This window comes from Pogona vitticeps, chromosome 4 (genome assembly GCF_051106095.1).
Source record: "Pogona vitticeps strain Pit_001003342236 chromosome 4, PviZW2.1, whole genome shotgun sequence".
Lineage (NCBI taxonomy): Eukaryota > Metazoa > Chordata > Lepidosauria > Squamata > Agamidae > Pogona > Pogona vitticeps.
In genome coordinates, this window is record NC_135786.1 from 130,765,120 (window position 1) to 130,781,507 (window position 16,388).

At 38.9% G+C, this 16,388-nt stretch overlaps 1 protein-coding gene across 2 annotated transcripts in view; it reads right to left on the minus strand.

Moving 5' to 3' along the window:
• The window catches only part of ZMAT2 (zinc finger matrin-type 2), a 29,691-nt gene that overhangs the window by 13,214 nt on the left and 89 nt on the right, over positions 1 to 16,388 (minus strand). Inside the window, exons 1-2 of one of the 2 annotated variants that reach the window (XM_020799364.3) lie at positions 16,308 to 16,382; positions 619 to 712 (exon numbers count right to left, since the gene is read on the minus strand). In XM_020799364.3, the coding sequence (XP_020655023.2) occupies positions 619 to 712; positions 16,308 to 16,334 (121 nt within the window). In that variant the 5' untranslated portion in view covers positions 16,335 to 16,382. Of the gene's footprint in view, positions 1 to 618; positions 713 to 16,307; positions 16,383 to 16,388 lie in introns of those variants that run through there. The other variant, XM_020799365.3, reaches the window with a different exon arrangement.

Here is a 16,388-nt window from a genome sequence, read left to right on the forward strand (position 1 = left end):
TCTGTGAGTATAGTTGGTGAATTACCTGCCTAAAATTAGGTCCAAATCCTAAGTGTTTAATTAATATCTTTAACGAGGCCCATTCCACTGAATCAAATGCTTTAAATATGCCTAATGATATTACTCCGGCTTTAGAGTTAGTTTCTTTAGCTAAATGCATTAGGTTAAGCACCCTTCTCATTAAATCTGACATTTGTCTACCTTGTATGAATCCATTTTGATCTTTTTCAATATATTTCCCCATAAAACTATTTAATCTCTTAAGAGCAATCAGAAAGATTTTAAAAATGTTTTTAAACACTAGAAATTTTAAATTGCCTTTTTAATTGCAAAACACTATTTTTCTTCTCCTTAAGAAGTCTAGCTCTTCCAACTCCTTACTTTCTAAAAGCCGATCAACCCTTTCTTCATCATTTTATTTGCTAAACAGGAATATGAGTATCAGGAAAGTAGTATGGTTCTTACTCCTTTTTGAAATGAAGAGGAACAGTGAATTAAATATTCAGCAACTGTCACTGTTTGCATTTTTCCTCTGCATGCACTTCTACTTTCTACAAACTAATTCAGTGACTCTTAATGAAACAAATCATGCCGTCCCATAGTTCACATGTTACCAACCATCTTTCTTCTCTCTCTCTTCCGTGAGTCGTTTCTCTGCAAGTTTCTCATACTCATCTTTGTCCCACTTCCTACGGAAGTCCAGGTTTTTCGCCTACAAACAACAGAAGAATACAGGAATTCATCATTCAGTTTCCAAAGAAAGACAGTTCGAGTCTTCAAAATATTAGGAGTTAAAGAATACTTTTGCAAGGTACTAGTGACCAACATATCACTCAGTTCAATTCCCAAATTTCCTGACATGAAGAAGGCTATGAACAGGAAATGCACATATAGGAAAATAAAGTTTTAACTACAATAAACCAGCAGACAAAACCAATGGATTTCAAAGTCACAGAAGTGATTCAGGCTGCAACACTAGGCACTATTATAAGAGAGTCCCATTGATTACAGTAGGATTTACTTCCACTCAAACATACTAATGAGTGCAGTCAATTGGATGAAGACTTTAAAACAATATTATTATCCTGAAAGTATTTTTAAAAGATATAATGACTGATTTCTGAGTGAAACAAACAGAAGTCACATGGACCAAGACTCTCATATAGCTTATTCAATATTAACTGTAGCAAAATAAAGGCAGGAGCCACCACTTAAAAATCTGTGTAGCTACAGCAAGCAGGCAGACTCGTGGTATAACTCTATGAAATGAGTGCAACAGCCAAGAGGAGAAGGGGGAAAACAGAGTTATATCTGAGAGATTTAAACTATGATAAAGGTGTCTTGGCTGGGAGATCTTGCTCTTATATGGTTATCTATCTGTCTGTCTGTCTGTGTGGCTGGTTCACAAGCCATAAATTTCAATCATATAAAGAAACCCACAAAATGCAACAACTGCAATGAAAAAAACTGTCTCTAGCTGGATCAATAAAACCTGCATTCAAATGAATTAAACAAATCTGAACTGCCCAGGTCAATTAGTTAAAATACTAGTAAAGCCAGCTTTATACAGTGTCAGACAATGTTCTGCAGGAAACTTATTCCAGATAGAAGGGGCCACAACCCAAAATACACAGGTCCTGACATTATCTCTTTCGGCCTCCTTACATGTTATCATTTTTAACATCAAGGACTGCGAGGAGTGGGTGGGATGGGTCACTGTTTTGCAGGAGAGATATTCCAACAAGTATTGAGGCCCTAACCTGTTAAGGGCTTTGTAGGTCAAGGCCAGCCCCTTGAATGGGGCAGAGAAACTAACAGAGAGCCAATGAAGGTGAGCCACGATATGAGTTCATAGGACCTGCAGTCAGTCTGGCAGCCACATTTTGGACCAGGTGGAGTCCATAATACTCATACCACAGCAAGGTTCTCACTGGCATCAGTGTCGGAAGTAAAAGAACTGGGTCATTTGACATGCTTAGCTAGTGCACAGGGCTACAACTACAACCATTCATTAGCTAGAGCTGGCTGTGTACGCCTCCTGTGGTCTTTGCTGGGGGGAATTCCCCAACCTTCACCAGTGTTGCCATTGCCTCCTCACCAGCCAATACAGACTAATCTCTGGATTCTGTCCTTTATGTGCCAACCAGTAAACAGCAAAGGCATAGCATGGGCTATTGTTAGACAGCGGCAAACCTGGTTCTGAAAAGCCATCTCACTGGAGGCCAATTGGACTTATAATCAAGTGAGCATATGGTGCTTGAGAATAATATTAAGTACTTTAGTTGTAGTTTTTAGCTTTAAAAAAGGAAAGAGGGACAGTTTTAACATTTCTTATGTTTTTTCAAAATCTGCTTTAAAAAATACCACGTCTGTTTTAAATTATTGTTGCCTGTCCAGAGTATTCAGGAGAGAGAAGAGCTTTAAATTTAAATTATGTTAAGTTTTACATTTTTAAATTGTTACTAAGCCTGAGCCTAAGGGATAGATAGAATGAGAAATCTAAAATAAAATTAGTCAAGCATTTATACACAAGCATTTTAATTTTAGTGCTTATTCTTTTTTCTTTTTTCATCCTTTTCCAGATATATTGTAAGTCTTACGTTTCTGTGGGAGCCTAGAATCTCAGACAGACATTTCTCTCTCTCTCTGCTAATGTCAATATTATACCCTCATCCTCCAAGAAATAGGTTTCCACACTTGGATTTAATTCCTGGATGGCATACCACACACAAACTGGTACAAGGGGAGGAGACCTTTAGGGAAGCCTATCAAACACAGTAAACAGGAGAATGAGCATACACACACACACACATACAAAGAGGAGAATGAGCATGGACACACACACACACACACACACACACACACACACACACACACACACACACACACACACACACACACACACACACACACACCCTCTGTAGTGCTTAGTACAGCAGCACGGAAGAATCTCTGGATCAAAGTTTTCAGTTGTGCATTAGGAGGTAATAAAAGCATTATAATTCTGTGCTATGAATAAAGCAAATACGCATGATAACCAACAGAAGCAACTATCACTCCTGAACTCCTTTATAAAAGTCATGGTCATCAAGATCAACAAATATTATATCAACTGTAAGCAAAATGTTTATGTATCTCTTAATTTATTTCCTTTGGAAATGAATTAAAAGGGTTTTCCACACTGGAACATTTCATATTTTAAAGTATAAATTGATCACACTTTTTCACTGAATGCAACTTACAGCATTATTTGAATTGTTTATTACGTTATTTGAATTGTGTGCTGGAGGCAATTCTTGAAAGTCCCCTGAACTGCAAAGAGAAGAAACCTATCCATTTTGAAGGAAATCAACCCTGAGTGCTCACTGGAAGGACAGATCCTGAAGCTGAGGCTTCAATACTTTGGCCATCTCATGAGAAGACTCCCTGGAAAAGACCCTGATGTTGGGAAAGTGTGAAGGCAAGAGGAGAAGGGGACTACCAACAGGAATTTGACCAAACTCTGGGAGGCAGTGGAAGACAGGAGGGCCTGGCATGCTCTGGTCCATGGGGTCACAAAGAGTCGGACACGGCTTAACGGCTAAACAACAACAAATTAAGTTATCCTACTCTTTATATTCACCTTCAGGGTCAAGCTTGTCATAAAACATTTTACAAGATTTGGGACATTTCAATAAAGATAATCTATAGAATACCATAAGATTAAAAACACAGTGATACAGCAATATATTTTTTCAGAAAGCTTGCTGGAATAAAAAGGATTTTCATATAAATTTACAAACCAGAAAAGAAGGGAATAATGTTCTTGGAGATGGAGCTCAAAACATGTGATCATTTACTGAAAGTTTTTTTTCCCCCTGGTATGAGCATTATTAGCTGATGGGCCAGACCATGTCCTCCAATCTCAATTCACAGATATGCATAATCTCAAGAACTTGCGTATAGTTACTATGCTGATGGAGAAGGAAGCCATTTGGTGAAAGAGATGGAGTCAATAAGCACCAGACCTATGTAACCAAGCAAATCACTGGGGTTGAAATGGCACTAGATAGGATGGATGGTAGGTATGAGACTGCCATTTTTAATTTTTGGACTGCATCTCACAGAATTCAACAAGAAGGCACACCTCCCAGGCAAAATTCTGGGAGGTGTACCCCATAAATTCAATCTAGCATATTTACCTGCATGGGTGCTCTTACAACTGTTTCTGCTTTCAGAAATAAGGAAACACCCTAATGCAACATGGGAGTCCTAGGTCTTCTTGGGAGGTGTACTGCCACTGCCCATTAGGCACTACAGAATGGACACCTCCCAAAGTATACATCCCAAGAGGACCTAGGTGTTACATACAGCACTGATGTTACCTGTCTGTCATGGGTTTGGAGGGAAAGTTCCATCCTATGGGGAGTGGAAGGCGGGACATCAGGAGGAGGGGCTGTACTGTATATATATGTGGAGTCTGTGTGGAGAAGTTAGGAGAGCTGAAGGAGAAGCTGAAGGAGAGCTGAGAGAAGAAGCTGGAGTGGGAGTCTGTGTGTCAGACAGGGTACTACTGTGTGTCAGTCAGTACCAACCTGATAGGTTCAGGTGTCTGTATGGTTAGCCAGAACTGATAGGTTCAGGGTCTGTGCTTTATTTAAAAGTGTTCTGAGTGAACCAAACTGGTGTATGCATGATTGAGACTAAGCCACGTTACTGTATCTTATTCACTTGATCATTTTATTTTCCCTGTGTGTTGTTTAAATAAACCTTATTCCTTTATTTGTTTAAAAATCCATCCCTGGTCTGTGTGACTTCTTATAGGGAATGGTTGGTGGCAGCTTAGTGAAACTGTGGTATATCCCAGTAGGTCTGGGTTTGTCACACTAGGATTCCCAGGTAGCACTGGGGCAGTCTACTTGTTTTTGAAATCAGAAAAAAAGCTGAAGTCAGCATTAATGGAGGTAAATATATTTGGTCTATAAACTTGTATTTCTGAACTGCACCTCCCAAAATTCTGCCCAGGGAATTCTGGGAGTTACAACTCAAAGACAAACAAATAAAGTGCATCCTCAATGCTTGGTGTGAAGTGAAATTTGCAGTAGGCAGCCAGTAGGCTGAACGACCCAATACTTTATTTGATTAGCTAGTATGATACTTTGTCTTTTGGGAGATGGTATCGAGAGCTTGAATTTGGACCGCTTATCCTTCTGGCTACTGCTTTCTACACAGCCCATGGCTCCACCTGGATATACACAGCTGCGTTTCTGGGAAGACAGGCAACTAAGGCATGGTAACTGCTCTATGAGAGAGGTGGCAAATGTCAAGTCCTGGGCAGAATGTTAACTCCTGTCTTAAGTCAACCTTCCAGTGTTCCCCAGATAGCCACGCCCCCTTCTTTATTACAACATGATTCAGTGGTTTCCCAGTCTTCCTAAAGACCTTTCCCCTTTCCAAAAGGTTGAAAACCCTCTCCTAAAGGTTACCTACTGGCAGTAAGACCTTTAAGCATTAATTTTCCACACTTGCTGTATGAGCTAGTTGAGTGGATGATGTCTGTGTTGTGCATGTATGTTATTTCCCTCGGTTTTTATGATGAGAATACAAGATTCTCAGCAAAGTTACATCTATGTTATATGTCTGCTGTTTGCTTGCCAGAAAACAGTAGTACTGTGTCCCTGGTTTACACATTAAAATTTGCTTTGGGCAAGGTATTCTCCCATTCTATTCGGGAATTCTATGATGTGCCAAATTTAGACAAACAGGTACGTTGACCTTTATGATACAGCAAGAGCCATGCCATATCACGCCACACAATAATCTTGTTGCAAATACAAGAGAATTCCCATATCAGTGTCTTGTTCTGAGTAATCCAAATAGTGGCCTGTTTGGCAAGCTAGGCCTTGGCAGGTGCCTTACCATAGAAGAGTAACATGCTGCTACTTTTTGCCCAGGCACTCCCTTTTGGAACATGGGTACCTAAACAAACCAAGAACTTTTAATCCAGCCTGTGGGATCCTGCAGTTCCTGCAACAGGCCAAAGAAAACAGCTAAAAACACATGAAGCAATTGTTCTGCATCTGATGAGATACACACCAGAGAACCAGCTGGAATCACATTCGCATATCACATTAAATACAGACTGAAGTCCATGTTTAGCTTTGCTGCTCCTATTACAAGTGGGAACAACTAGAAAAGGGGAGCCAGCACACTAGTTCATCTATTGTAAGCCAAGGTCCCACGAAATTCTGGCTTGCTGCAATACCCCAATATATCTAGTCTTCAAGGATAGCCAATCAGGAGCACTCAGGAACTGAAAACAAAACTTACAGATGACCATTGTCAGCTAGAACTGAGCCTGCTTTCAGAACAGAGAACTAGGTTTTCAGAAAGGCCTGCTGTGCACTTGAGTTATGGCCAGTCCAACACAGCCTGCTTAATAGTACAAAGAAATACTACAAGACATGAATGTGGGTGGTGATTCACCCCAGGGTGGATTCAAATACATGTTTTAAAATTTGTGTTGATAAAGCAGCTGGGGAAAAGAGTGGTCTGTGAACATCATGTTTTCTCCTTCTCTCTTCTCTCTAATTATGTCTTTGGGGGAAACAGGAAATGCCTTGACATCCTCTTGTCATCTTTTTCTTTATTTAGCCAAATGAATGATCTCATAACAGCTTAAAAACACCACCACGCAAATAACGAAAGACTAATTTAAAGTAAGTGCAGTACTAGAATCAAATTCTTAAAATGAAACCTGTCCAAACTGCAGTAAAAAAAATAATAGGAAGTTCCCCCCCCCCAGAGACAAGTTGAAACCTTGATTCATTTATTCCCAGAGTCTGTGAAGCAGTTTAAACATGTCATGACTAAGATCATTAGCCACTTCTCAGGTAAAAGAAGAAAGGAGATTTACAAGGCAGAAATTAATATGGGGGGGGGTATTTTCCAGATTCAACTGCACTGAAGCACTGCTATCGCAAATCAAAGTTGGCCTGCGCCTGGAGAGAAGGCAATTTATGAGCTGCTTCACTTTTCTCCTTGATAATAAAAAGAAGCTGTAGCCTTTTGAAGATCTTTTAGCCGTGTCCCTAGGACAGGCAGAGAGAAATGAATCAAATTCAACTTCTGATCTTACTGTAATAAGGCTTGGCTTGTGATTCCAAAGAAACTTTTCCAATGTGATCAAACGAGGGATTTGCTGGAAGCCCCAGCATCTTTTAACAAGTGCTTAGCAGCTACAGTGAATCTCTCCCCAAGAGATGACATAAGCTAAGGAGAGAAAAAAGGACCTCAGGCCCCGCATTCATCACAGGGCACAAAAAGGCAGGAATGTGTTCGGCTTCATAAAACAAGCTGCACTCAAAAGCTACCAGCATAAAAATGGACTTCTAATCCAAGACCTCTGCCCGTAACAGTTGCACAAGTGGATATATTTTTAAAAAGTACATTTGGGCCACAAAGTATTTCAATAAACAAGAACATTATTTACATTAAAGTTAAAGTACAGAAAAGAAAAAATAGGTTTGATTATTAATCAGGGGTGGGGGAAGGAGGCAACAATACACTTCTGACAAGTGTGGATAAAAGCCAATGTGTTTTTTAATTGGGTTTTTTAAAATCAGATTTTCTACTGTTTCTGTTATAATGCTTTTCCTTTTAAAAAAAGTATAATATTATAGCTCAAAGGCCTCACTGTAGAATAAATAGGAAAGATACTGTACATTATAATTCTACTTTATGGGCAACTGATTCACATTTTTTAAAAAGTTTAGTAACTATAGTTCATCAGTTCTTTAGTTAGAGCTTCAATTTTATGGGGTTAAACAGGTTCCTTTATGTTCTTGGGGTTTTCTGCAATCTCACATGCTGACAGTAGAACCTGTGGCTGCCAGGGACCTTTCTCGGCTGACTGGAGTGACTGTCAATCTATCCCACACTAATGAGTTGTTGTTCCTTCCTGCCTCTGAATCCAAAGAGAGCATTGCCCCTCTTTTCACTGTCTCCACCCCCCTTTCTAGAGTGTTGAAGCAAAAGAGGTTCTGTTTGTCAGCTGGTTGTTTGATCTGTTCAAGTATGTATAACTAAATGAGACCTTTTCTTCTTTCTCTTACTAATGACTCAAAGTGAGTTATAGAGACTGTAAGTGCCAGTTGATGAGAAAAAAAGGGTAGACTACACTGGGGAACTTGAAACTATTCTCCTCTGTGAATTCCTGTACGTCTACTGCACAGCTAGAGAATTTAACCAGAAATTCAAAACTGTACAACATATGTAAAATTAATAATTCTGTCTGCCCTCCTATTCAGTCCTGTAGATATCAGAATTAGCATTTCTCCAAAGAAATGCACTTGTTATGAGCAATACAGTATATGGAAATGAGAAATAACAGATTCTATCGTCCCTATTTTCCAGCTCTCACTGAAGTTATTCCTAGAATTTTTCCTTTCTCTCAACATGATGTAGTTGGGAACCTGATTAAAATCCTTTAAAATGGCAACCACAGAGATTGTCTTGCTACTTTGTGTACAGAAGATGAAGTCCTTATCACACTCTCTCAAAGTGCATGCTTTGGCACCGAACAGAATGCATTCGGGTTTAAACAGGTGTTTTCCTCAAAAAAAATGTACCTGTGCTCACTATAACCTTAATTTGTGTTTTTCACTATCTTCTTGCCTAGTGCACATTTTCAGATACTGTCTACAGAAGATTATTGCAGTCAGCACTGTGAACAGATTGTGAAAAATACCTACTGAGAAAAAAAATAAGATGACAGCAACGAAGAGTGGACTTTTGGAAGGGATTCACCTGATGAAATCAAGATTTTCTGAGTAGTGATTTAAAATCATGATTTCCACCAATTTGACTTAAATCAATTTTAATCACTCTTAACCCCAAAGAGCATGCCATTTCAATCTCCACCTCCAAACCTGAGAGAATCAACTTGTTGTGACAGCAAGACAATTACAGCAGCCAAAGCCATCTGGTTCTTGGTCAAAACATTCTCATTGTACCCACACAGAAATGGTACTTTGCACACAGAGGCTTACCAGGGCCCAGCCCTGTTTCTTAGGTCTGTAAGTAAAGTGGGCCAGATGATGTGATTTTACAACAGAGATCAGGAACAGAAAATAAAGGTAAAATTTGGGCAATCCAAAGATGGTATGTCTTGCCCATCACTTCCAGTGACTGAGTTGCCATTGTCCCCAAGTAACTATGCTGCTGATCCCCGACAATCCTTCATAGCAAAGTAAAACTGAGATCTCTCACCACTGCCAACTCTCTCTCTCTCTACCCCCCCTGCCCCCCCCACACACATTCATTCCAGGTAGGACCCTGCTTCCAGATCCAGATGAGGCTCCTTCATTCTGGGGTATACTAACCAACCAGCAGTAACTACCTGATGACACCATCATATCACTTTTAGAACCAGACAACTCTTTCCTTGTGTTAATAGTTTAATACTTGCTGACATTTTATTTTGTAGTCTATTGACTAGATGGGGGGGATATAAATTCAATCAATCAATCAATCAATCAATCAATCAATCAATCAATAAATCAATAAATAAATAAATAAATAAATTTCTTTTTTTTCCTTTTCATTACAACTTTGGATATATTCTGATTGTTCCAAGAGAAGAACAATGCAGTAAAATGTTCACATTTATGGAAATCCTATATAACACTGTAGTTACTGAAATGCTAAATGTAAACGTCTGTGTTAACATTGCATTTGTTGTAATTAACAGTAAATATATGTTTGTTGTGCCAGCTAACTTAATGTACTGTATTAAACATATTCCATCAGTATTTGACAAATGGAGGACTCCAACCAGCGTGGATAAAAATCAATGTTTTTTTTAAAAATGTCTAATTTATTTAAATCATGATTTATATTTTAAAAAATCAATGTTCTTGATTTAAACTGTAAAAAAATCAATTTAAAAAAATTTAGATCATGATTTAAATCAAATCTACCCCAGCTCCAACAAAATATTGCCATTTATCCCAAATTCCTACTATATGTACCACAGTTTGGAGCTCCAGACAATTTGGAATAGGAGCTTTCTTCTGTAATCTAGTGCTGGTAACATACAGAAGAAGAAGAAATCTAAGAGGAATGGTGACACCACGGTAAGGTGAGATCCTCCCCACAAGCCTTTGAAGGCTGGATGGGATCAGAAGCAGGAACATGGTGGTTCTAGTGCTTCAAGAAGATAAAGCCCATCTAGTTCAACATACTACTCACAGAGTAGCCAGCCCTATTTCCCAAAAAACTAATATACAGAGGTGTCCTGTTTCTAATACTGAAGGTAACACTCAGCTGCTGGCACAGGCCCAAGTGCCACTCCTCTCTATCCTTCCTCACAAACATGAGGATGAGAAGTGATACACACCCAGCTGATGCTCATAAGGAACCAGGTAAGTCCTGAGACTGGGAGTCAGCTGGTTCCTGCAAGTGGCAGCAAAGCAGGTAGTTGGCTTTTGTCCTTTTCCCTCCACAGCAAATACCAGCTGCATGAATGTCTACCTAGGGGGGAAGGAACCCTCATTATCTCTTAGCTCTGATTAGGCAAAACAGAGATTTCCCTCTGTGACTTCCACAATTGGGAAGGCTAATCTGGTCAGCTTTCATTTTTTTATATGAGATTCAGTGGGGTAACAGAATTTTAGCATAGCTTGATTTTATTTATTTATTTATTTATTTACTTATTTATTTATTGGGATGGATAAGATACAGCTTTCCAAAACACAACAGCAAAAAGGGGAATTTCCATGCTTGGCATTCCACCTGAACTTCACCCAATGATAAGCTTTCTTTTTCTTACCTCTGTCTCTCTCACCAGTCTTAAGATCTAGACCAGTGATTCCCAACCTTGGGTTCCTGGATGTTCTTGGATTAAAAGGGGAACCAAGGCTGGGGACCATGGCTCTAAGAAAATCTTAGGGCCGTGGTAGTGGCAATGGTATGCCATTAAGTCAATTCTAACTCATGACCACATTTCCTATGGTTTCTAGATAGTGAGTTCAGTGGTGCCTCAGCTTACAAACGTCCCGACATACGATCATTTTGAGTTACAACCAGCTCCGTCCGCAAAATTTTGCTTCTACAGTACAGTACTTGTAACAGAGGTTCGAGTTACAACCAGAAAAAGTCAGGGGAAAAAGGCAGGGAATTCGAATTGCTAAGCCTTGGTAGGCAAAGACGCTGCTTCTTTGTAGCTCTTTTGCCCCAGCGGTTAGAGAGTGTGCAATGCTGCTTTCTGCTTTTTAAAAACTGTTCTGGGGAGGTTTTGCATCGCGGTTTTGGGCTGGGTGATGGGATTATGTTTCTACGCTGTGATGGGTTTTGCAGGTTTTGTTTGTTATTTTTTTTCCATTTCCAATGGGTCTTGCAGGGTTTGTTTGCTTTTTGGGTCTCCCCCCCCATTTCCAATAGGTCTTGCAGGGGTTTGTTTGTTTTTTTTGTGTGTCCCCCCCCCATTTCTGATGGGTCTTGTATGGTTTGCTTGCTTTCTGCTTTCCTTTTCCCCCATTTCCGATGGATCTTGCAAGGTTTGCTTGCTTTTCTTCCTCCCCTGCTTCGGCTGGAATGGATTAATCACGTTTCCAATGGGTCTTGCAGTGGGTTTTTTTTTTTTTCGTGGGGGGTGGTGGTGATTTTTTTCTTCGGACAGAACAGATTAATTGCATTTCAATAAATTCCTATGGGAAATGGTGCTTCGACTTACGACCATTTCGAGTTACAACTGGAGTTCCAGAACCAATGAAGTTCGTAATTCGAGGCACCACTGTACTCAGAAGTGGTCTACCACTCCTTTCTTCTGGAATGCTCTGGGATTGTGCAGCCTGCCTAAGGCTACACAGGCTAGATCTTTTCCTGAGAGTCACTGTGGCGAATCATACTCCCAAAGTTCAGTTCTTTTTTCTTAGTATTTATAAATGTATATACTTCTAGCTACATGTGAGTCCCACCCCAACCCAGCCCCCCAAAATATTCCCTTCCTTATTTCACTTTTTTCACTTGTAATCAGAAAGATACTTCATCACCAGGATAAGAAACTTGATAGACAAGTTGCTATCAGAGGAAACAAGCATACTTCCACCATCCTGCAATGAAATACTGTAGTATATCCTTGCTATTTATTTTTTGGTCATATGGCTCGTTGAATTAAAAAGAAGAAACACCAAAAATGTCATGATGTGCTACAATATGCAAAAAAATTCATGGCTAAAATGTTACAAGGATACCTTAGTCCCTGCTCCCATAATATGTTCTTTCACCTGAGATAAAACTCATAACACCTTTATTATATGGAGCCACAGATTGGAAACAGATGAGATATTCCATTCAGACTTCACAAATCTTCATTCCATCATAAAGAGGAAACTATACCATTCCAAACAGCAGATTCAGATTCTGGATACTACTGTGCATTACACAATTGATACATAAACCCTAAACCCTATTTTGCTTTAGAAAAAAACTGAACCATTACAACCCATATGTTTTCACTTTCCAATCAGAACTGTAAAATGCACCATCTGAAGCTAAGCTATATTGCACAGCCATGCAGAGTGGATAAAAATCAATGATTTTAAAAATATATATATCAAATTAATTTAAATCATAATTTAAATCGTGATTTAAATCACGACTTAAATTTTAAAAATCAATGTTTGATTTAAATCAACAAAAAACTGATTTTTAAAAATTTAAATCAAATTCATTGAGCAAACCAGGTCTACTCTGACTTATCATAAAGAATCTAACGGGCTTCCACCAGCCATTTCTTAGGCTACAATTAAGTGAAAAAGATCAACAAGCCCAGAATAGCACAAAAGAACAATCTACTACAGGACAGACCTCAAAGTGAAAGTGATAAAACTTCATTTCTTGTCACCTATAGTGCCAATTAAGCTACAGTAGTTTCTATGGACGGAAAAGAGCAGATACGGATTAAATGGTTTTCAATGCATTCCTATGGGAAATGCAGATTCAACATAAGAACTTTTCAACTTGAGAACCACCTTCCAATACGGATTAAGTTCTTAAGTAGAGACCCCACTGTACTTCAGTGCATAATCTGCCATGTACAGTACCCTGTAGAAGGCACACTGTTCTTTATACAAAAGTCCCTGGACTAAAATTGCTACCCATTAACCTAATAGAAGCATGGATATGTGGACATGATCCCACAACAAATCCAGATATCTACCCTGTCCCTACACCTAGCAGAGCTCAGAAGTAACTAATTACAAATGTACTTTTATTAATTCCTTGTTGCAATATCTAAGGCGTAACTAAGTGAAAATATACCTGTAACACACTAAGGAATGATGTCACCCAGTTCTGCAATGCAACTATGAACTATTTTAGCTCCCCTTATAGTTACAAGAATTCTACTTATTTTATGTGCCTGTACCACAGACCAAGGATTTGCAATATTCTTCTGTTTGTTTTAAAATAGTAATTAAAAGTAATAATTTAGCTACTCTTGAATATTAAGAAAGTGGAGAGTTGGACTTAATATGTATTGTAGATGTATCAAAAATGACTATAAGTGGAACCCAGGGGACACAATGTTAAACAAGTATGGACAGACTTTGTAAATAATAAAAATAATAAGAAGAAGAAAATTAAAAAGTGGAGTTATTTTAATAAAAGCTCTGCCCAAAATAAAAGCAAAAGAGTTATGGCACCCTAAAGACCAAGACTTCTTTCAGTGTGTCTCACTTTTGTTTCTGAGGAAGTGAATTTTTAAAACATGAAAGCTCACAATGAAATGAAAATTATAGTCTTCTTTAAGGGGTCACAGCTTTTTTATTTCCATTTCCAGAAAAAGACTAAAACTTTGAAAATTAAAATAATAATATGCCAATAACCTTTGGGACATTTTTTGAAACAATAACTGATTTTTAGAAGTAAATTAGTAATTATTCACTATTTATGCTTATTCTTAATTGGGTGATGCAGCGTCAGGAGGAATGAGGATTTTTCAAAAACCAAAAAGAGACCCTGATATTGAAATGTTTGGAAATGGGAATAATGGTTTCCCCATCACTTTATATTCACATATAAACAGGACATAATGTATACTAGACTACCTCTTTGTGCCAGTCTGCCTTTGGACACTGGAAATCTCAGGCTATCTCATTGGTGGTGTCAGCAACAGATTATTACTTTGAACTGAGAGTAGAAAGGGGCTCCTGCACAACTCGAGCAACATAAGATGGCAACAGAAATAGGGTGATGTAAGGCAAAACCAAGTGGAGCTGATCTCAGCCATCTGTGATATCATGCAGGCTTCAATTGGGCTTATGGAAAATGTTTAGGGATGTTTTCCCCCTTACCTACTACTTCTCAACAAGGGACTGTGGTTATCTGGAAACTGAGCCATAGCAACTGGACTTCTTTCTTGTTAGGTTGAAACGTTTTGCTACTCATCCAAGCAGCTTCTTTAGTCCAGATGACCACACCAGGATGACTGAGAATCTTCACATAAGGGACTGTGGTGTTTGGTCTCAAAGATTTGCAAAGTGGAGGTACAGGTGTCAATACAAACTCTAGCATTGCTCAGGAGAGTCATACAAGGTAGTGTGTGAATATGAGCCACAATTCAGAGGTCTACAAACTCTGAACAGTTTTCTCATATGTCCCTTTTAGTACCTGCTCAAACATTGTTTATGAATGAAATCTTCTCAGTTATAAAGGACTGGCTATCAAAATCAGGTTATACAGTAATAACATTCAGAGTTTCACTGATTACCTGGAAGGATTTGAACCAATCCAAGCTGAAAAGGGAACAATGCTCACCAATTGATTTCTGATGCTGTCCACATACTCACAGGACTATTATTTGCCAGGCTGAAGCAATACATCCCCACTGTTCAGAAGACTTCCAATTAAACCTGAACCCATTTATTGCCAAGTGGAGAACTGCTTTGTTTAATCAGAGAATTGCACCCTGCAATGTTGTATCTTAGCCACCCACATATGTGCAAGACACACATTCACCAAAAACACTGAAATAAATCATTTAAGCATGCATTGTTGCAATCTAATACAGTCTCCCATACATTCTATGAAAAAACAGGAATAAATTTATATTGTTCTTTCTTTATCTGCAAGAGTTAAAAAGTCCAGAAGGTAGAAATAAGGACCAAGCTTATGAGACAAACACAGGTCTTATAACAAAGGTTCTGTTGAACTTCCACAACAAATGTTGCTTCCATTGTTAGATTATATAAATGGGCATAAAAATCCATGTCTTCGTATGGTGCAAATTCAATTTAAGAATCTAAATATATTTATGACTGTTGAGACCATCCTAAGTTAGTACTATCGCCATAATTTGTAGCTGTGAATCCCACAAAGTTTACCTTTTTTCTAAACTATAAAGTTCCAAACACGATAGCCTTTTTTGATAGAGAAGATGCACTCACTGGGTTCAATGTTAAAGAATTTCATTGAGAATGTAACAAAACAGATGCTGACACTGAAGTTAGGAGGCTTTTTGGGGGGAGGCAAAGTTAACATGTTCACTGGTATCCTGGGGAGTCTTTTCACTATGGTGGAATAACTTTATCTGACTTAATATAGCAACAATTCCCCATAAAGCAAAGCCTGTAATTTCCGTGAGTGTCCAGTTCATAGTTTTGGAAATGTTTTTTACTGACACCCATACAAATTAAGATCATGAACACTGAAAACATTACAGCATTCATCTTTATCTTAGTTTTTCTGTACCCACGCCTTTATAGTCTCCAGGAACATCCTACACATACCTCCAGTTGCAAGCATATAAATCAGCTAGCCATCACACCTTAAGCAGAGTTAGATTGCCTGAGCTCATTGAGTCCAATAATCTTAAATCCACCTCATTCTCCATACTGTTGTACTGTGGGTTCCCTGGTCCACAATTCACCTAATTTTTAAGATGTCATCTCCCTTACGTTAAAAGAGGCAAGACAAGCACATACTATTATCCCAGAAGACAAAAAGCAAGGCATGTGAGGAACTGACAACAACCTAAAATGGAAAGTGGCTATGCCTGGGCCGCACTCTGTACAGGATTCTTCTCTTGTCGGGCACAGAGCAGACTATCACGAATACCCCTCCAGAATCTGTCGGGACTTTTAACATGTAATGACAAAAAATATTTCTGAGTAAATAAACTTGAGCTGCAGATATAGAAAAATCTGCTTCCTGGCGCGTCTTGGAGCGACAAATATCTGCCGGCTCCTCGGGGCGAGAAGCCAGGATCCCTGTCCCATCCCACCCTGAAGGGGCGAGAGTCCCTCATCTCCGTTCCGGCAACCGACCTGGAACCCCTCATTTCTCCGGAACATTACAATTTCTCAAGAGAGAAGACGAAAGAGCTCTCGCTTCCTTTAGAAAAGCCA